Genomic DNA, 22,805 nt, shown 5'->3' with positions numbered 1-22,805 from the left:
GCGACATTCTGAAGAATGTTACTTTCATGGCTGCAGTATTGAGAAATGTTGACCGTCTCGTTGAAAGAACCTCGACATTCTTCTAGTCGGAGATGAAAATGTGTTCGTATGGTGCTTCTACGAGCTAGTTTGGCTGATTTGAAACACAAATCTCTGTATGTCATTAAAAAATCCATATAGTTAAATACTGCAATAATGATTGGGGTGAGGACAGAGACACACATCATATATCATGATTTGCTGTAACAAGGATGAAATCCCTCTACTCTCACTTGCGTAGAGCCTCTTTCAAACGACCTTCAAATCCTTCTTGGGAGATCTGCAAATCGCAGTTCCATAGGGAAGAAAAAAAAACATTGATCCGTCGTAGAGAAGTCAAAAATCTCCATTACAAAACAGTTGCGTTCATCGATTCTTTTGTTTTTACAATCCAGCCGGGGAAACCCAGCATAGCCGAGACACCCGTAACATCTGCTGATTCCCACCCACCGCTTAGTACGGACTGCGTGCCTTTTTAGATAATAGAATAGTAGACACTTCACTGCAAATACAAGAGGGAGATGTACAGAATTTACAGATGGAATCCTTTGTGTATTTTTATTTTTAACATTTGAACAAGAAGCATCTCGCAGATGTACCAGTGACCAGGGATGTGGAGCTGTGGAATTAGTGGCGCTATATAAATAAATGGTGATGATGATGATGATGTGGGAGAAGCACCCCATGGGACAATCATAGATGATTGAAGAATAGACAGATTAAGAGAGTGGACATCAGAGCCCTATTTAGAAACGGGTAAAGAAGGAAATGTGGTAGCCCCTCACGTCCTCATATGCAACCAAATTAATGTCAAATAATAATTCCCTACGTCCCCTTCGTAATTGCGCCCTGGGGAAGTAATAATACCACTGTATAGGTCATTGGTACGGTCTCATCTAGAATACCGTGTTCAGTTCTGGAGGCCGAATCTCCAGAAGGATATAAATACATTAGAGACTGTACAAAGAAGGACAACTAAAATGGTGCATGGCCTACAGCACAAAACTTACCCGGAAAGACTCAAAGATCTTAATATGTATAGTTTGGAACAGAGAAGGGAAAGGGGGGGGCGTGGTAGAAACTTTCAAATACATGAAGGGTTTGAACAAGGTGCAGAAGGAAGAGAAGTACTAGGACACGAGGACATGACCCCGCCTCTCCTCCACTCTTATCACCACTTCCCACTCCAGAATTCAAGACTTCTCCCGTGCTGCCCCCCTTCACTGGAACAACCTGCCTCGCTCCATCCGTCTCTCTCCTAATCTGTGCTCCTTCAAACGAGCACTCAAAACTCACCTGTTCCGCAAAGCCTACCAACCTTCTACCTAACCCCGCATCTTCTCCTAACGTTCTACCCTTTCTCCTCCCGGTCCTTCTCCCCACACTTCAACTTCCTCCTATTGTGTCTGTTTCGTTTCACCCACCCTTAGGATGTAAGCTCGTATGAGCAGGGCCTTCTTCCCTCTTGTCTCGACACCTGTTCTTCTACTCCGCCTCTACTGCATTAACCTGCCTGGAGTTTCTGAAGCATTGGTATTTTTGTTTATTGTTCTGTACTATCTCACTCTGTATAGTCTACTGTTTGCTTTGTGTACGGCGCTGCGGAAATCTTGTGGCGCCTAACAAATTAATGATAATAATAAATGATAATAATGTACTGACACTGGGGGGAAGTAGGTTCAGAGTAAATGACTTCACAGAAAGGGTAGTGGATAAGTGCAATAGCCTCCCATCAGAGGTGGTAGAGGCTAATACAGTAGAGCAATTAAACATGCTTGGGATAGACATAAGAATATCCCTACAAAGAACTAAGGATCAAATAGGAATTGAGGTTACCATAGGTTAAAATATGGGTAGACTAGATGGGCCAAGTGGTTCTTATCTGCCGTCTAATTCTATGTTTTTATGTCACTTTCGGAGGCCTCCAATGATGGAGGACAACCATTAACAACGTCTGTTCTCTTTACAACCAACCTCTACCACTAACAAATAGTCAGGCAGTATGACTTGTGCCTATGTAAGAAGGTAGAAGGGCTAAAGATTACTGATGAGTCATCTTCATTAAAATTGCTCTTTTAGATGTGTAGATTGAAACAGACACAATAGTGTTTCAATTGTAACAACATTAAAGACATATCTGCAATATCGCACGTTTAATTAGGTATAACTATGACGTCTGCTACACATTGTGTTTTCTTTTTTAAAGTTATACATCGTCCTTTATGCATCTGACATCTCAGTGATCCACATTGTTCTCACAAAATTGTCAGTCCCCCTCGTTACCTCTCTTCTTACCAATCTGCTAATATTAAAGGACATACAACAGGGGCGCACGAAGGGGGGGGGGGGAGAACCAGAAACCCCTCCCCTCCGCGAAGAACAGAGTTCCTACATAGCAGCACTGTACAGGGGCGAACGGAGGATTGTCGGGGGGGGGCTCCGTTTCTTCAGCGCTGTCCTATACAGCAGCCGCGGCGCTGTCTAAGAAGCGTCCGCGGCGGTGCTGTATACACTACAGCACCGCAGCGGACGCTTCTTTGACAGCGCCGCGGCTGCTGTATAGGACAGTGCAGCTATAGCGGCAACTTAGTTAGCGCAGGGGGGGTTTCTGGATACTCAGAAACCCCCCCTGTGTGCGCCACTGCTGTACTATACAGCTGTACTATACAACTGTACTATACAGCAGCCGCGGCGCTGTCAAAGAAGCGTCCGTGGCGGTGCTGTATTGTAGTACCGCCGCAGACGCTTCTTTGACAGCGCCGCGGCTGCTGTTCAGTGCAGTGCCGCCGAAATGGAGCTGCACGGCCGCATGAGTTGCAGCTCTCTCTACATGTTTTTTTTGGGGTGGGGGGGAATGCTGCGTGCGCTCCTGCACAAACAGAGCTTGGCAAATAGAGGAAATTATTAAAATACCAACATTGTATGGTGGAGGAGAAAATGGTGGAGGAGAAACCCCTTATCCATAAACTTTGGTATCTTTTACCCCACGCATCCGAGAACCCGCGTCCCTTCCGGGCTGAGATGGAACAAAACCAACAAACCCGCCCCCTGGGATGGTGCCTGTACCGAAACCAAAGCCTGCTCTTCGACAGCAGGTGGTTTTGTCATTAAATAAAGCTAATGTGCTACCGACTGCTCAATGCTTTCCGGGGAAACACAAACCTCAAAACCGGCTAGTGTTGACACTCTAACCACCAGCGGAAAAAAAGAAAAGTCTTGCACCGGGAGCAAGCAATCAAGCTGAAGAGTATTGTAACCGAAACCAACACCGCGCCTCAAGGGTACTTTTAAAACACACCCCAAGCAGGTGTTGGCACCCAAAAGCACCTACAGAAGACTTCCAAAAACAGGGAGGGAGGGGGGGCAACTTCTCTTGGAGACTAGAGGCCGAACATCATCAGCCAGGGCAATTTTTAATGTGACCTCCCAATGTGATATGGCAATGGCTGTACCCCAGGTTCACTTTGCCTGCTCACGTTAACCCCTTAGAGAGGGACATATAAAGTTACGAACACACCCCTCAGATTTTAATTTCCCCTGTTTTATATTCAGAAGCTGAATGGATGGCGGAGTAAGGAGCCTCCCCAACGCAAATACATTTATGTTTCCTAAATGATAGATGAGGGCCTATTAATAGGCTGAAAACAGAATGAGCGTTTTTCCTGGCAAAGGCCTTTTGCAATTCATTTCCGAGCCTCTTCCCAGCCCACACGTTCAAAAAGGCAGCTCAGCCGGGAGCGCGTCCAACAGCTCGGAAAGTTACTGCGGGCAAGAACGAGTCCGTCCACACGCCCACACATAAATCTAAGTGACTAGCACATGAGCGGAACCTTTGCAAATCGGGTGGACGTGGAACAGTGCGAGTGTGCTGATTGAAATGACTGCGCCAGCAAAACTAGGTCAGCAGCATCCTAGGATGTCTGGGCGCAGTACTCCCTGCTCACCAGTGCGTCTCAATATACTCCCTGCTCACCAGTGCGTCTCAATACAGCCATTCACTCTGCAAATGATTTCTTTTCTCCTAGATTAGTTTCCATGATATGGTGTTGAAGCTAATGTGACTTTCACCTTTTGAGTGTTTTTTATTTGCATCATTTGTGCCCACCACTAACACAACAGTTTAAAAAAAAAATATACAATTACTAACCACTCAAATTTTTAAATGAACATTTAAAGAATAGAAAGTAAATCTAGGAGCAATAGAGGACATAGCGATCAGAACTTGCAGATGAGAAGTTAACATATTTTTACTGTATACATTCTGCATACTATCATATCCGATGTTAGATATAAGATATAACATGCTATCTGTCTGCCCAGGCACACACAGATTTACCTAGATTTCATACCTCTAACCACAAAGGTTCTCCCTTACGTGTGCTGCATACTGTCCAAGAAAATTGGGTCTGTTAGAAGGTATGCAGTCACATACTTAACATACAGAAAACATAAAATACATACAGACTTGTGGCTAGCATACAAAGTTGAGCCTAATCCTATAGCTATTATGCAAACCTGGTGGCTAGTATGCAAACTGGACTCCCTCATCTGGTGGCTAGTATCAGTCCAGACCCCCTCCAATCTAATGCCTAGCATCAGTCCAGACCCCCTCACCTGGTGGCTAGTATCAGTCCAGACCCCCACACCTGGTGGCTAGTATCAGTGCAGACTCCATCAAATGTAGTGGCTAGTCTCAGTTCAATCTAGTGGCTAGTATAAGTCCAGACCTCCTCCAATCTATTGTCTAGTATCAGTCCAGACCCCCTCATCTGCTGGCTAGTATTAGTCCAGACACTCTCATCTGGTGACTAGTATCTGTCCAGACCCTCTCATCTGGTGGCTAGTATCAGTCCAGACCCCCTCATCTAGTGGCTAGTATCAGTTCAGACCCCCTCATCTGGTGGCTAGTATCAGTCAGGACCCCCTCATCTGGTGGTTAGTATCAGTCCAGAACCACTCATCTGGTGGCTAGTGTTAGTCCAGACACTCTCATCTAGTGGTTGGTATCAGTCCAGACTGTCTAATCTGGTGGCTAGTATTAGTCCAGACTGTCTAATCTGGTCGCTAGTATCAGTCCAGACCCCCTCATCTAGTGGCTAGTATCAGTCCAGACCCCCTCATCTAGTGGCTAGTATCAGTCCAGACCCTAGTGACACCCTCACCTGGTGGCTAGTATCAGTCTAGACCCTACCAATCTAATGACCGTTAGTATTCTGGCCAAACCCCATCCTAATCTATTGACAATTGTGCACACCAGACTACCACACCCCCAATTTATTGTCTATCGTGTAGAGACCCACAATCTGGTGGTCCCTATGAAGGTCAGACCCAATGCCATCTAGTGGTTAGTATGTACACCAGGCACTCCCAATCTGGTAGTTCGTATGCAGACCAGATGCCCAGCAATTTATTCATCTAGTGGCTAGTATCAGTTCAGACCCCCTCATCTGGTGACTAGTATCAGTTCAGACCCCCTCATCTGGTGACTAGTATCAGTTCAGACCCCCTCATCTGGTGATATGCAGACCAGATGCCCAGCAATTTATTAGCCCCAATCTGTGGCTTATAGGCTGTCTAGATGCCCCCCAAACATGTGGTTAGTATGCAGAGCAGAACCCTACCCCCATATCTGATGTCTAATATGTAGTTCAGCACAATCTTTCTTTCTGTATACTCCATGGTCCATTTCTCCATATACTCCCCTGTAGAGACCAAGCGTATCACATGGGGACAACGCACTGAATTTTCTTCCACATTGAATTGTGTCCACTCCAGCCAAAATGCACACACATGGGAGAAGTACACCTGTGTGGTGAGCCCTAACCTGTCTTTCATTAATTCATTTTATTTCATAGCTTTTTTTTTTATATCACTTGGTAATTAAAGTCTATGTTAATTCAACTGGAAAAGTAGAGAGAAATCCAACAAGGATAGTTAAGGTTCTACTTGATTCCATTTTTAAGTTCTTCTCCGTTTAGCAAATAGTGTGGGAGGTTCTGACCTATTGAATCAGACTGGATGGGTGGAGTCTTCTTGCCCTGTCCTCTGCTATATCTGCTTCCACACAAAAGATGAGGTCTGGCTCCCGGCGTAAGGTGGGAACTCATCCCTTTAATGAGGGATATGAATTAGACAGATTCTGTGTCTGGCTGGTTGGAACCAGGGGAGATGTAAGATGTAGACTTGAGGGGATCATTTCACCCGGTGCCAGTGTCCCTTATTTAAGTCGTGAGTTGCCAATAAGTAACGTCTGCTGGTTCTGGGAGAGGATCGAGTGAACTATTAACGTGTACTGTAAGATAGCAGCCAATTCAACACACTGCAGAAAAGTCATGTACTTATCATGCAGATCACACGATAAACGAACGCTTGGCCAAATAGTACCTATGTTCCCACGGTCAAGTTTGACCGTACCAAAGCACATCGCATCTGTTGATTTTGGTCTCACCATCAACGACGGAACGATGTCGGGCAAATGTGGTAGTGTGTACGCACCCACCACCGGCAGTCTAGACAGATCTCAGTAGAGTTCACGGAGTCACCATCTTTTCAGCCGACAGATGAAGAGCACAGATCTGACGGTAAATCATGTAGGTGTGTACACATGAATCGGCAGGCTTACCGGGACTTTCAGACGTTGGTGAAATCATTACAGAAATCGCATCTGCGGTAATTTTCTTTCTTTCTGTAGTGTTTACCTAGCTTTAATCTAGGCTGCTCGAACATTACACATACCTGGCTATAGTGACTTACAGTTCATGTACGGTATTTCCATCATGCAGTTGAATTAAGCTGTATTTGGATGTCTTACGCCGATATCAATTGAACTAAATTTGCCTAATTTTTGCCCAATTTTTCTCCATGTCAATCTTTGCAGCCCGGTAGACCAGCAGACAATATTTGTCACAATACGAACTGTGTAGTAGCACAAACTGTATAATACTCGTGTCAGGCTTCAGGTAAACAGTTGCAGCTCAGACATGTATTAATATAAAGGAAAGTCACTGTGCAGCCGAGATGTTGGCTACACGCACACTTATTAACACTCTCGGTAATTAGACTGCTCAAGGAGACACTGAGCCTAAATCAGCTTCTAGAGGCGATGATTGGGTTTGTGACAGCTGCATCCTGTCACAGACACAGGCCTGATAGACGCACTGATTACTGTGATTGCCACGGATTTAAAAGCAAAGTTTGAAAAAGCTCCAAAACCCCCCAAAAAAATTCACAGTGCTATCTATTAAGGCATCCACTGAAGCGCCTAGTAAGGGCTCATTAGCCCAATAAATTGCTGGCTTCGGCGAGGCAAGCGTGAGATTGATGGGCTGTGAAATTTGTGAGGAGCGTAGGAAGCCATGGATATACACCTATCAGCCACAATATTAAAACCACTGAGAAGAACATTGATTATCTGGTTACAATGGCAGCTGTCAAGGGGTGGGATATATTAGGCAGCAAGTGAACAGTCAATCATGTGTTGGAAGCAGGAAAAATGGGCAAGAGTGAGGATCTGAGCGACTTTGACAAGAGCCAATTTGTGATGGTGACTGGGTCAGAGAATCTCCAAAACGGTAGGTCCTTGTGGGGTGTTGCTGGTATGCAGTGGTTAGTACCGACCAAAAGTGGTCCAAGGAAGGACAACCGGGAAACCGGCGACAAGGTCATGGGCGCCCAAGGCTCGTTGATGCTCGTGTGGAGAGAAGGCTAGTTCGTCTGGGCCAATCTCGCAGAAGAGCTACTGTAGCACAAATTGCTGAACAAAATTAATGCTGGTTATTATGATAGAATGGTGTTAGAACACAGAGTTCATTACAGCTTGCCATGTAGCCGCTGACCTGGCAGAATGTCCATGCTGACCCCTGTCCACCGCCGAAAGCGCCTAAAATGTGAGCACCAGAACTGGACCACGGAGCAATGGAAGAAGGTGACCTGGTACGATGAATCACGTTTTCTTTTACATCAGGTGGACGGCCAGGTGCGTGTGTGTCGTTTACGGGGGAAGAGATGGCACCAGGATGCACTATGGGAAGAAGACAAGCCGGCGGAGGCGGTGTGATGCTCTGGGCAATGTTCTACTGGGAAACCTTGGGTCCTAACATTCATGTGTATGTTACTTTGACACGTACCACCTACCTAAACATTGTTACAGACCAAGTACACCCCTTCATGGCAGCGGTATTCCTTGATGGAAGTGGCCTCTTTCAGCAGGATAATGCGCCCTGCCAAGCTGTAAAAATTGTTCAGGAATGGTTTGAGGAATATGATAAAAACTTCAAGCTGTTGACTTGGCCTCCAAATTCCCCAGATCTCAATCCGATCGAGCATCTGTGGGATGTGCTGGAATAACAAGTCCGACTAATGAAGGCCCCACCTCACAACTTACAGAACTTAAAAGATCTGCTGCTAACGTCTTGGTGCCAGATACCACAGGACACCCTCAGAGGTCTTGTGGAGTCCATGCCTTGATGAGTCAAAGATGTTTTGGCAGCACGACGGGGACCTATACTATATTAGGCAAGTTGTTTTAATGTTGTGGCTGATCGGTGTATTTACCCGCATATACCCGTTTGTGTGAACTGGGTGCAAACAGTGCATAGCTAATAAAAATCCACCATTTCCTAATTGCGGGTGTTATTAAGATGGCCATTGAAAACCATTCACATATTAAAAATCATAGTGCTTGGCCATAGCTGAAAATAGCTGCAAGTCATACCAAAATGCAAGCTACAAATCTGCATAGTAAAGAATGTAGTCACCTGAAAATTCCAATACCCTGATTAGCTACAGTTTGTTCTAGTCCTGTAAGTAATCTAAGGCCCTGATTGGCTATGATTTTGTCTCTCCTGGTGAACATTCTAAATGCATTGTCTAGAGGTCAGTCTAGCAGTGGGAACATTCTAATGCATTGTCTGCACGTTGGTTGAGCCGTGTGAATATTGTAATGCATAGACGGGCTGCAGTTGGCTTCAAAGTCACCTACAGAAGGACATTGCTGAGAAAAGAGTTGATAATGGCATTGCAGCAACTCTGCTTTTGACAAGCTTGACGCCCCAAAGGTCCCTAATTTCCCTTTAACCCCCTCTGCTGCGTCCACCAATGGCAGGTGCGTGTGGCGCCAATTAACCCCTGCTCTGCTGTGCAAGACAATCTCCTACAACTGTGTTTCTTAACTCCATTCCTCACACCTCCCCCAGCAGCTCATGTTTTCAGGTTTTCTTTAATCATGCACAGGAGAGTTAATCTGTATGGCTGGGTCAAGTCATGATCCCACCTGCTTCCACAGGCAGAAATCCTGAAAACATGGCCTGTTGGGCAGGTGTGAGGACTGGAGGCCAGAAGCGCTGTCCTACAATCTTCCACCATCAGTGTGGTCTGAAGACCCGCACTGTGTCTGATCTGACGACTCGCTCCTTTGTCTGTGTAACCTGGCTTTTGTTGAACGACCCACTCCGTGCACTTAGACTAATTGTCCCTATTTTGCAATCGGGACTGTTGCAGGAATGCATCAATTACCCCCTTATTACAGACTTACTCTACCCGTGTCTAGTGGTTTCTTCCTGTAACAGATTCACTTAAATTATAGCAGGGCTAAGAGTTCACACTGCCGGGAGCAGTTGTGTAGCTGCTGACTCACAGTGCCTTAGCTGCCTCTGCATCCGACACGCCACCGTTAACCCGTTCCCTCGTGGGGAGCAGCGTACAGCTTGGAGGAAAATATATTCACTCTCAGGCGTGGATCGAGTTAATAGTGCGTCACCCAATCCTGCAAATATTTATCCTGCAAATTGCCTTCAGAGATATTTTTGTTTCCCTTTACCCCTAATTTCACATCCTGATTACATATTTATGTTGAAATCCTCCAGTGGATTTTAAGTTTGGAAGCACGTATTTGATGTTAAGTGATATTTACATGTCTTATTTACTTTAGGTTTTATTTTCAGGATCTGTGTGAGTAAGATGTATATACTACTACACGCAAGACGGCTCTGCAGGATCTTTAATGGCAGAATCACCCTTTTGAAAATAAGTTTCTGGTTTAGTCGTTTGGATTGTGTGATATTTACTGGGTACATCTGCTGGGTTGGGTATGAAATGTCTATGACAGTCATAGCGGGGGGAATTCAATTGCTGGCGATTACGGTAGAAATCGTCGCTCATTTTTCATCGCACCGAAAAATGAGTGGAGATTTCTGGCAAATCCCCGCCGCAAACGACCGTTCCGGAGACAATTCGCGGCTAACTGGATTCCCCCCATAATGTCTGCACTGTTAAAATGCCCACGGCTTGAACTCAGGGCTTGAGTTCAAGCCGTGGGAGATCCCCATGTTATATATATGAGGGGACTGGCGCTAAGAGCTCATTGGCTGACCGGCCTGGGGCTGGTTTGGCATTATGGCAGGGGGGACCCCACTCTGCGGATTTACCTGCTCTACTGTCACCAGCACAGACTGGCAAAGTCTAGTGCTTGTAATAGTAAAATCGGGGGGACCTCACGCTCTTTGTCCCCCCCCTCCTATGATTTTGCTAGTACCAGCCTAGGATGGCATCGCTAGGGTTGGTTAAGTTCTTTGTGGGGTGGGGGCATTTCTTGACCTTTTTTTATATGTATTGACGTTTCTTTTGTTTATATCTATTTATTTATGTTGACATTTTGCACTTACCACATTAATACTACCTTCCTGTTTCCACTAGCGCTCCTTTGTCCTGGCCTTCTGGCTGGGCGGGAGAATTTTTATATTGCCTATCCGGAAGGCTGGGGCTGTATAATCACAGACCTTATTTATTTTTCTCCTTGTTTGTAGCTGCACTTTTTATTTTTTTCCCCTCACGGATAGTGGGGTATGGGCGCCCTTCTGGGCTCCGATCCCCAAGATCTAGGGTGGTGGGTGGGTGTGACCCTCTAGACTGTAAGCTCTCACGAGCAGCTCGCTCTCTACCTTATGTCTGCACCTCCTTTGTCTGCCTTGAATGTACTTTTTATGTTTTTATGTTTAACTTTTATTTGTGTGATTTTTATGTTTTTACGTTAAATTTATACTTACGGAATTTTTGTACCTGTATATTTGCTACTTATTACTGTTCTTGTATGATTTAGAATGTTAAGTCTGAATTTTAAGTCTAGTATTGGCTTGTGGGGAACCCCCAAAACTACCACCCCCCCCCTCCCATCAACAAAAAAAGGGGAAGTGTCTTTGCATGACGCTCACAAAGCACTAATTACACCTCTATGCGTAAGTGAGGTCTTTCCACCGCGTAAGTGTGTAAACGATTCAATGCAGGTAATTATATGAATGAGCCATTTTCTTGTCTTTGGGATAGCAGTTGCTATGAGCCGCGGTTGCTATGTGTTTTAGGCGTACGCCCTTTAGTGATTAACTCCACGGGAGAGTGTGGCTGCTTTTATCGTTGGCCTTTTCTGTCATTTTTTTAAGAACCACAATACTTTCCTCTCCCCCTACAGAAGAACGCTAACCTCAATACAAAGCGACAGCTTACTGTGCGAGTAAGTCAATAAGGAGTACTGGCGTTGATGTGACCAGGAGTCGTATTTAATAGGATGCTACAAAGAGAACACAAGACTACCTGGAAAACAGGGATGTCTCCTTTCATAAGCTTCGAAGGAGAATCGCGATCGACTTTTTTGAGTACACACCCTGGAGGCGGCCATGTTGGGAATGAACCAACATTCACAAGAATAAAGCTCATCAATTCACTACGAATCAGTGGCATTACTGAGACGTAGGGGTATATTTACTAAACTGCGGGTTTGAAAAAGTGGAGATGTTGCCTATAGCAACCAATCAGATGCCAGCTGTCATTTTGTAGAATGCACTAAATAAATGATAACTAGAATCTGATTGGTTGCTATAGGCAACATCTCCACTTTTCAAACCCGCCAGAAAACTCTCAGCTTGACACATTTCCCCCCAGATCTAACAGTTTTAGGCTGAGTACACACTACAGTGTTTTCAGCCGATTATCGGAGCAATCATGGTTCCTTATTTAGTTACCCGCATATTGCAAACACTAAGCTATAACAAATATAAATAGTGCATTTTGCAGTCTATATCCATCTTGCCATAAAATAGTATCACTACATGTTTGTGCAAGGGTCCAATAAGCATTGGAAGAATGGGTTGGCTCTCTACTGCCACCTGCAGGTGCATTTGTAGATCACCAGCTGCCCAAGAAACATCACTTACCTAAGTTACCTCCCTTAAAATGACCTATGAGCGAAACTGGAACAATAGTGTCAATTCTTTTATTCACCAAGAAGAGTGGTATAAAACATACATAGTTTTCAAAATTCATCAATTTCCAGCGTAATGGTCTTTACACATAGGACCGGATTTAGCATTAGGCACCATAGGGCTATGCCTAGTGAATAAATTATATTCTTCAAGTGATACGTTCCCTTTAATAGAACGGCATGGGGTCATGAGTTTGATTCCTACCATGGCTCTATCTGTGTAGAGTTTGTATGTTCTCCCCGTGTTTGCGTGGGTTTTCCTCCCACACAGTCCAAAAGCATACTGGTAAATGAATTGGCTTCTGACAAACACGGACCATAGTGTATGATGGGGAATTTCACCTCTAACCTCAGGGCAGGGATTGATGTGAATGATTCCTTGGAACATCAGCTGACCATGACAAAGATGGCCGACTCACCCTCTGCAACAATGTCAAGTGCTTTGAGCCCTAGTGGGAGAAAGGTGCTATATAAATAAAGACTTATTAGGTTGAATTTCGGAACTGTGACCAAGCAACTTTGTACGTTTGCTAAACTGGTGCAGAGCAGGGATGAAAAGCTGGGAATAATACTTTTCTCATACAGAGTTACAAAGGCCAGTCTTTATGTGGAAAGCGAGCGTTTCATGAGGGAATGAAGATGCTGTTAGGTTTACACAAACTCCTCTGCTCTCCTGTGGAGCGAGGTGAGAGATCTGCTATTTAACAGCTCAATTTAGAGCTTTCCGAGACAAGAATGTGCAGCAGTATTATCCCCGCTGGTTTTCTGCAGCGTCTAATGGTCATCTGACCTTTACTGCTTACACCTAGGGCAGTTCCGTATATATAGTTGCCGTAGGCATTAAGCCTTTCACCAGTGAAGAACGTTGCCACCTTTGTTGGCATTGAAACCGTCGTATCTTGGGCTAGAAGTTGCCTTAAATATTACCTGGTACTGCATGGTGTGACTGGTACCAGTCATTTTCATGGATTATTTTAACCTCAGAGGGTTTATTTACTAAACTGCGGGTTTGAAAAAGTAGAGATGTTGCCTATAGCAACCAATCAGATTCTAGTTATCATTTATTTAGTGCATTCTACAAAATGACAGCTAGAATCTGATTGGTCGCTATAGGCAACATCTCCACTTTTTCAATCCCTCAGTTTAGTAAATATACGCCCGGGAGATGTTTTTATTGGAGCTTAAAGAATATTTTGAGCACCAGCTGTATTGTTTCCACCATCCAGCCAGATGCACAATCCTGCAAAAGCATGCACAGGTTTATTTTTTTGGGCTGTGCTTCCAAGTACTGGAAGGTGGGGCTTGCTTGTTGGCAGATTTGTGCAAAGTGAACTGCTCTGCGGAGATACATATTTTACAATTCATAATGTGACCTTTAGTGTTGCTGTCGCTAATAATGTTCCCTCTACTAACCCTTTGTATCTCGGCTCAGTCACTGGGGTAGACCGTACTGAGCCTGTGACTCTTACGGGTCTGGCTAATTGTTCACATTGCTAATGAAAAAAAGGCTAACACGAATTTTAATTACACATCTTTATATATATACACACACACACACACAGACACACACACAGACACACACACACAGACACACACACACACACACACACACACACACACACACACACACACACACACACACACACGTACAGTGGTCTACACATCCTAAAAGCCTATACAGGTATCAGTGTAGGTAGCAGAAGCAGGTTGATATATTAAATGCTATCTACCTCCTCTCACCTGATGCAATGTTCACACTTAGAGCTAGATTTACTAAGCTGCGGGTTTGAAAAAGTGGGAATGTTGCCTATAGCAACCAATCAGATTCTAGCTTTCATTTATTTAGTACCGTCTACAAAATGACAGCTAGAATCTGATTGGTTGCTATAGGCAACATCCCCACTTTTTCAAACCGGCAGCTTAGTAAATCTAGCCCTTAGTCTCATGTTAGGCACGAGCCTTTATGCAGTTGAGTTCAAGCTACTGTACATTGTCCCCCTGCACTCTCCATGCACAAACTGGGATACAAGAGGGGGTTGCCCAACACTGTATAAACAAACAACACGTACGGAGGTCAAAGTGGGGGTATATACGCTGCTACGCCAAACCACCACTTCTCCTACTGCCTTCATTGTAACATTCACATCACATCTTTCATACCGCTATATATATATTTATATATATATATATATATATATATATATATATATACATAATGTAAGTGACTGGAATGTGATAGTGTTACAGTGGAGGCAGTAGGAGAAGCGGCGGTATGACGTACCACCAACATATACCCCCACTTCCACCACGATATATATATATATATATATATATATATATATATATATATATATATATATATATATATATATACATTGCTGCTCTCTCTTCCAGATCACAGGCAGACGAATAATGTACACATGAATTACACATACTGTATGATGCTGACATACTGAGTTTATATATGATTTTTCCGCAGGCCTCATCGTGTACCTGGGTATGATGGTGGGGGCGTTCTTGTGGGGAGGACTGGCAGATCGCATCGGAAGGAAACAGTGTCTCCTCATCTCCCTCTCGGTCAACAGCGTCTTTGCCTTCTTCTCTTCCTTCGTTCAAGGTTACGGAACGTTCCTCTTCTGCAGACTTCTGTCAGGAGTGGGGTGAGCAGCCATTTTGTCCTATGAGGAATATGGTCACATGGTACCATCGTTAAGTGTACGGTATCACATAATTATCAACAGCGGTAGTCCTTTTCAGTCAAACATATTTCTATCATTTTTTATATATATACCCTTTGCAGATTGTTTCTCTCAGATACAAAGATGGTCCTTATAGTTTGAGTTCTTTGCGGTCCTGGCATTGCCCTCCCTTATAATGGCACATATGACATCAGCAGGCCACACACCCCAAGCTATTACATTGTGAGAAGATTACCTTACGTCAATAGGATTGACAGGAGCGCTCCGGGAAGAGAGAACAGAATAATGAGGAAGAGAGACACAGCAAAGGCAATTGCATTAAATGCTGGTCTGCCAGAAGACTTATTAACACTGTCATAGAAACTTGGTAAAATCTTATAGCAAGAACATTTTAAGCATTCACTTATTTACTTAAGGGAAAAGAAGTTTTATTATACGTATCTGCACTGTGCACAGCTCGATTCTCTGGTCACCTTGATTAAATCTAGCAACACAGTTATACGATACATGGGTGTGTAACGAGGTGTGTAATGTCTTATAGATGTGATGTGGCAGTCAGTATGTGCTCTGCCGATTGCAATTAACATGTCGTACTTGTCTTATTCCCCTGACAGTGTAGTTAAAAGAGACTCTAACTTTTCTATTTCTATCCTCTGTAATTTTCTAACGTGATTAAGGGAATGAACGTACACAAATATTCTTGTTATAGGCTGTTAGCTAGTTTCTATCGTGGTACTGGTAAGTCTTCTTGTAAACCTGCAGTTCCGTTGTTTGCCTTCCTTGCCATTTCTTTATCTCCTTCCAGAGCTCTTCTGTCAATCTTATTAAGGTTTTATCATCTACTTACAATAGAGCTTTAAGGTGTTTTCTGGAGGCAATGGATATATCCACACCTGTCTACGCTTAAAAGAGCAAGCTTGAGTCAAATTAAGCCCTGCCCCAAAAGAGCCCAAACTCCCCGTTCCGACCAACCACACCCACAATTGATCGAAACCACACTCACTTTCTGGTAAACCTGCCCTTTGGGGTACAGAAATTGGGACTGTACAGCCAATATCAGGACTATTGACGGGTATGGATATAGGTATAGATATAGGTGACATAATTGGGAGTGCAGATTGATGTCATTTGAACATACTTGCCAACTCTCCCGGAAAGTCCGGGAGACTCACGAAATTCGGGTCAGTCTCCCGGACTCCTGGGAGAGCTAGCATTTCTTCCGCATCCCGCAATTCCCGTGGCAAAATGAGGCGATTCTCGGTGAATCGCGTCATTTTGGCCCCGCAACAAAACGTCATTTTACTCCTGGGGGTGGGGCCAAAATGACGCGATTCAAGGTGCCCCTCCCCCTCCCGCCCTCTAGTCACGCCCCTCTCCGGGACGTCGCCTATTGAAAGTAGGCAAGTATGCATTTGAGTCATAGTTAGGTCCTGAAAGGACTAAAAATATGACAGAGAGTAGCGATTGATATAACCGGATACAACCTCCTGAATTTGCCCACTGCCCCTATAGAACAATAGCCTAGAGGGATAGTATAATATGGGGCATATTCAATTAGGTCCGGGCATCGCGGTTACGTGTAGCTGCACATGTAAGTTTGTCAATACGGTACCGAAACTTTGCGGAAATCTGCGGTGTTGCGGTAAAGCGGATTACCTCTGCGGGCCATTCCGGCACATAGCCATAATGCCCGGCCCTAAATGAATATGCCCCTATATGTGTAGTATATCCATTTTCCTGTGCTTGGCACAGTTAAGCAGATTGGCTCACCTAAAGGGCTACTGGTAACCTCCACAAATCTAGATGTAAAAGTTTTCAGATCTTATCAAAATATATGATAGTTAGGATAAAGTTATAATCTTGCCTTTAGCTGCATAACAGATTTAAACATTTCACGTTCGATCAAGGTATGGGAAATTTTGCCTATATACTCGCGAATGTTAAAAGACGGTGTCACAAATGAGTTATCATCGTCACAATTCCCTCCTTGGTTCAGGGCTTCACAGAGAAGTCCTGCTGGAGAAACTCAGTTTGTCATTATTACCAGAGAGTCTTTTATTTACAGATGTTTTCTGAGAGACAAGCACTGTTCTAGGAATCAGTTTTAATAGTTCTTTTTAGTTCCAGACCTTAGTGTCAGTAAACAGGTTAGAGTTCATATATATCTCCTATTCGCCGGGGTTGGCTGGTAAATTTAAGCCGGGGGAGCGACACTCGGCTCAGCAGCCTATTAGGAACGTTTTAAAGGAAATAAAATAGAGTTGGCCTAGTAACTCAGCCCAATGTATTCCTGCTCATAAGCCCAGCCAGCCCCTGTCTATTCAGTGCCAGGATGTTTTAAAGGAGTTGGAACACCTTTAAATCATTGGTTTAAGGGGGTTTCAACGTTTGCACAAGTTCTTGTTTGATAGTGACCCCAAATTATTGGGGGGGCCGAGGACCTTGCCATGACTTGATTGCACCTTATCTTCTGCAATCACTGCCATGACCAGGTCATTGCGAAGGTCCCAGTGGCATGGAATCCCACCAAGCCACAAATCTATGGGGCTCTATTGAAAGAGAGGGTTCTGTTTCACTGTTGGACAACAATGTCATCTGATCTTCTCTTTTGTGGTTGCTCCTCAAAACGATGTTCTTCATGTTCTATCTAGTATTGGGGGATCCATTCCAATTGTCTTCTCCTACTTCTCGGAGTTCCTTGCCCAGGAAAAGAGGGGAGAACACCTGAGCTGGCTGTGCATGTTCTGGATGATTGGGGGAATATATGCCTCTGCCATGGCATGGGCCATCATCCCTCACTATGGTAAGTCATTTCAATAAAGTGTCTTTGTGTAAATATTCATCCACTGTGACAGTGATTACAAACTCCGGATACTGTGCCCCGAAAATGTTGAGTCTTAATGAGGCCGTGATGGAATCGGTCAATGACGGGTTTAGCCAACACTGATTTTGAAATAATGTTTTGTTTGAGGATAATAATTACACCTTGTTTTCCCCTGGAGGATGGAGCTTCCAGATGGGCTCGGCGTACCAGTTCCATAGCTGGAGGGTGTTTGTACTGGTCTGTGCGTTCCCTTCTGTCTTTGCCATCGGGGCTCTCACCACCATGCCGGAAAGTCCACGTTTCTACCTAGAGGTAAGAGAGGGTTTTGGACACCTGTCTTATTAAACACATGCATTATAGTCTCCTTATACATCCTAGGGGAGTAAATGTATCAAGCTGAGAGTTCCAATTTGAAAAGTGGAGACATTCTACAAAATGACAGCTAGAATCTGATTGGTTGATGTAGACAACATCTCCACTTTTCAAACCCACCAAAAACTCTCATCTTCATACAGTTACCCCTAAATGTAAGACCAATTACCGATGATTCATTCAACCAAGACCTCTTGGCGAACACTTGGAAGAGGATCTTCACTCCAGATGAATTACATTATTAACAATGATTTGTGTTTTGTATATATTTATTAGTACACAAATATTATGAGACATATCTGTATGATTCTAGTTTGCTTAGTTCTAGTTAACGTGGGGTGTTTGCCTGTCAGGCGGGACAAAATTATAACAGTGGGTGTTAAGATAGTAGTCTTTGTTGGACCTGTTGTGCTGATCAGAATGGTTAGTTATTAGACCTGCATGTATTGGACTAGATAGTTTGATACCAGTATGTGTTAGTCTAGTTAGTTATTATACCTGCATGTATTGGACTAGTTAGTTTGATACCAGTATGTGTTAGTCTAGTTAGTTATTATACCTGCATGTATTGGACTAGTTAGTGTGATACCAGTATGTGTTGGTCTAGTTAGTTATTATACCTGCATGTATTGGACTAGTTAGTTTGATACCAGTATGTGTTGGTCTAGTTAGTTATTATACCTGCATGTATTGGACTAGTTAGTGTGATACCAGTATGTATTGGTCTAGTTATTATACCTGCATGTATTGGACTAGATAGTTTGATACCAGTATGTATTGGTCTAGTTAGTTATTATACCTGCATGTATTGGACTAGATAGTTTGATACCAGTATGTGTTGGTCTAGTTAGTTATTATACCTGCATGTATTGGACTAGTTAGTTTGATACCAGTATGTATTGGTCTAGTTAGTTATTATACCTGCATGTATTTGACTAGTTAGTTTGATACCAGTATGTGTTAGTCTAATTAGTTATTATACCTGCATGTATTGGACTAGTTAGTGTGATACCAGTATGTATTGGTCTAGTTAGTTATTATACCTGCATGTATTGGACTAGTTAGTTTGATACCAGTATGTGTTGGTCTAGTTAGCTATTATACCTGCATGTATTGGACTAGTTAGTGTGATACCAGTATGTATTGGTCTAGTTATTATACCTGCATGTATTGGACTAGATAGTTTGATACCAGTATGTATTGGTCTAGTTAGTTATTATACCTGCATGTATTGGACTAGTTAGTTTGATACCGGTATGTGTTAGTCTAGTTAGTTAATATACCTGCATGTATTGGACTAGATAGTTTGATACCAGTATGTGTTGTTCTAGTTAGTTATTATACCTGCATGTATTGGACTAGTTAGTTTGATACGAGTATGTGTTGGTCTAGTTAGTTATTATACCTGCATGTATTGGACTAGTTAGTTTGATACCAGTATGTGTTGGTCTAGTTAGTTATTATACCTGCATGTATTGGACTAGTTAGTTTGATACCAGTATGTGTTGGTCTAGTTAGTTATTATACCTGCATGTATTGGACTAGTTAGTTTGATACCAGTATGTGTTGGTCTAGTTAGTTATTATACCTGCATGTATTGGACTAGTTAGTGTGATACCAGTATGTGTTGGTCTAGTTATTATACCTGCATGTATTGGACTAGATAGTTTGATACCAGTATGTATTGGTCTAGTTAGTTATTATACCTGCATGTATTGGACTAGATAGTTTGATACCAGTATGTGTTGGTCTAGTTAGTTATTATACCTGCATGTATTGGACTAGATAGTTTGATACCAGTATGTGTTGGTCTAGTTAGTTATTATACCTGCATGTATTGGACTAGATAGTTTGATACCAGTATGTGTTGGTCTAGTTAGTTATTATACCTGCATGTATTGGACTAGTTAGTTTGATATCAGTGTGTGTTGTTCTAGTTAGTTATTATACCTGCATGTATTGGACTAGTTAGTTATTATACCTGCATGTATTGGACTAGACACTTTGATACCAGTATGTGTTGGTATAGTTAGGTATTATACCTGCTTATATTGGACTAGTCACTATGATACTGGTACGTGTTAAGCTATTTAGTTATTCTAACCACGTATATTTGACTACAGACCAGTATGTGTTGTGCTTAGTAGTTTGTTTTACCTTGCAAATTACCTTATGAACAAATGGAGGATATGCTTGGTTAAGTAAACGTTTGACAAGTAAAGTGGAATTAACCAGAAACAAAGGTTGTTTAGAAATAGTGCATGTTTATTAGTTAAGTGTCAGTGTGTACTGAACTAAAAGTCACTGTCTTTACCTGGGGGGTGCAAATCATAGAACGGTATTATATGTGAAGGTTCCATCAATTGTTTGAGGTTCCTGAGGGACTAGAAGTCATTTCAAAATCCTGCCTGGATCTTTGCTGACGGAGATTAGATCAGAGATAAAAGAACACGTCTGATTTATTTTGGAAACATATTTGATTTAAAAATGGGAACGCCTCAAAATGTTTGACAGTTTAATAAATTACAAACACCTTTCATTTGGCTAAATTAGTTCAAGCAAATTGACTTCTTTATCTCTAATTATTAGGGATAATAATGCATACATCCAAGACTTTATTGTAAATGTATTTCCTCTTGCTACCCATAGTCCTTTGCATTACCATGACTATTCCTTCTCTATATTTCTCTTCCAGAATGGAAAACATGACGAGGCTTGGATGGTTCTCAAGCAAGTCCATGACACCAACATGAGGGCCAAAGGCCATCCCGAGAGGGTCTTTTCTGTAAGTAGCCATTTTATGGACCCCCTAACCACAGCTTGCAGTTATGTTCTTTCATGGTGTAATGGACGTGAATTCATGCTTGTCAAACCTTTTCATCAAGCTCAGTAATTACATACAATTACCATTTTTGCAACTGATAAAACTATGAGGTAGGAATGCAACCTCTCTCCTGATCTTCAGAGCTGTACTAGAGATTACAAAGGGATTATGTTAAATTTGCAGCCAGTCTGTGGGATAAGTGAACAGCATCACAATGCTGTTATCATTGGTTTTGAATTAAACATCTTTATTGCTCGTTTAACTGCATACAGAGTTGCACCGTTTTAACCCTCTATTTACCAGTCAGTTCTAACAATGTCTTTACAGGTCACACAAATAAAGACTATTAAACAGGAAGATGAGCTGATTGAGATCCAGTCAGATACAGGGACGTTGTACCGCCGTTGGATGATTCGAATCCTCAATTTGTCTCAGCAGGTAGGAGGACAACTTAGATCTGTAACAGGTAAAAAGCCCAACGTAAAGGACTTAAATGGACTGGGTACTACAACTTATTGAAATAACTCCTAATTTCAAGTATTGAAAGTAGTGTGTACTTCGTAGCATAGTGATTCTAATTGGTCAATATCATTCTTGAGTGGAGTTACCCATTGAGGGACAGATTGTTTTGGACATCCCAATTAACTACAGGTGGGTGGGGCAGTAAAAAAAATATTTTAGTCCATATCTGTGTTATGGAAATAGTCTGTTATTGTCCTTTGAAGTTAGACTTGTACAGTTCTACAATATAGAAGGCTTTTTTCGGAACTGGTTTAAAAATGGGCCTGAAATAGATGAACGCCGTTTAATTAATTTTCATGCTTGCAGGTTTGGGCCAATTTCCAGCAGTGTTTTGCCCCAGAATACCGACGGATCACCCTCATGATGATGGCTGTCTGGTTCACCATGTCTTTTAGGTAAGTACAGTGGTTCTCTAATGGTGTGCCGCGGCATCCTGGGATGAACTTACAGGGGTGCCACGGCCAGGCCCGGTGGTAAGCAAGGTGGGGGGCTACTTGGTAATTATTTTGGCTTATGGGCGCCTTGAAAAATTATGGAGACTCTAAGGGCTAGATTTACTAAGCTGCGGGTTTGAAAAAGTAGGGATGTTGCCTATGGCAACCAATCAGATTCTAGCTGTCATTTTGTAGAAGGTACAAAATAAATGAAAGCTAGAATCTGATTGGTTGCTATAGGCAACATGCCCACTTTTTCAAACCCGCAGCTTAGTAAATCTAGCCCTAAGTGTGCCTCGTCTGAGAAAGTTTGGGTAAGTGGATAGTTGCCATCATCTCAATATTTTTACTAGGGACACTTTGCTGCTGAGCCAGTTGTTGAATTGCAAATGCTCATTTTCGATAAGTGTTAAATTAGTGACAAGTGACAACTATTTAAAGGTACTGTCAAAAGTTGTCAAGTAGTAAAACGGCCGCCATACTGAGGTTGCCCACAAGAGGTTGCGCGGCTGACAGAGCAGTTTGGGATCCAGGTTTTGTTGTCGAATTACCAAGAGGTGCTTAGATTTGGAAATAGCAGGATAATGGTCTTTTCATTTACGGACTTCTCGCTTCATCAACTTCAAAGTCGCTCTGTGAAATTACTATCGTCATTGCGACCGCTAGAGGCCCGACTGACTTCCTGCTTTTTGGACGAGGTTGTGGATGGAGTTTGCCATTGTTTTGTTAGGTCTGCGAGATGCCTTCGCACTTACCCTCAGCAAACACGCATTTCATTTTTAATTAAGCAGAACTGACAGTGTTCGGATCAACATCCCCACGTCTACAGCTTCTTCCTCTG

General features: G+C 43.0%; 1 protein-coding gene across 1 annotated transcript in view; it reads left to right on the top strand.

Annotated features, from left to right (window-relative positions):
* The window catches only part of SV2A (synaptic vesicle glycoprotein 2A), a 100,573-nt gene that overhangs the window by 51,624 nt on the left and 26,144 nt on the right, over positions 1 to 22,805 (top strand). Inside the window, exons 3-8 of the mRNA XM_075192789.1 lie at positions 14,769 to 14,949; positions 17,640 to 17,791; positions 17,991 to 18,124; positions 20,880 to 20,969; positions 21,336 to 21,446; positions 21,837 to 21,925. Of these exons, the coding sequence (XP_075048890.1) occupies positions 14,769 to 14,949; positions 17,640 to 17,791; positions 17,991 to 18,124; positions 20,880 to 20,969; positions 21,336 to 21,446; positions 21,837 to 21,925 (757 nt within the window). The remainder of the gene's footprint in view (positions 1 to 14,768; positions 14,950 to 17,639; positions 17,792 to 17,990; positions 18,125 to 20,879; positions 20,970 to 21,335; positions 21,447 to 21,836; positions 21,926 to 22,805) is intronic.

This window comes from Mixophyes fleayi, chromosome 12, assembly GCF_038048845.1.
Source record: "Mixophyes fleayi isolate aMixFle1 chromosome 12, aMixFle1.hap1, whole genome shotgun sequence".
Classification (NCBI taxonomy): Eukaryota; Metazoa; Chordata; class Amphibia; order Anura; family Limnodynastidae; genus Mixophyes; species Mixophyes fleayi.
This window is presented reverse-complemented; position numbering and strand designations above follow the sequence as displayed.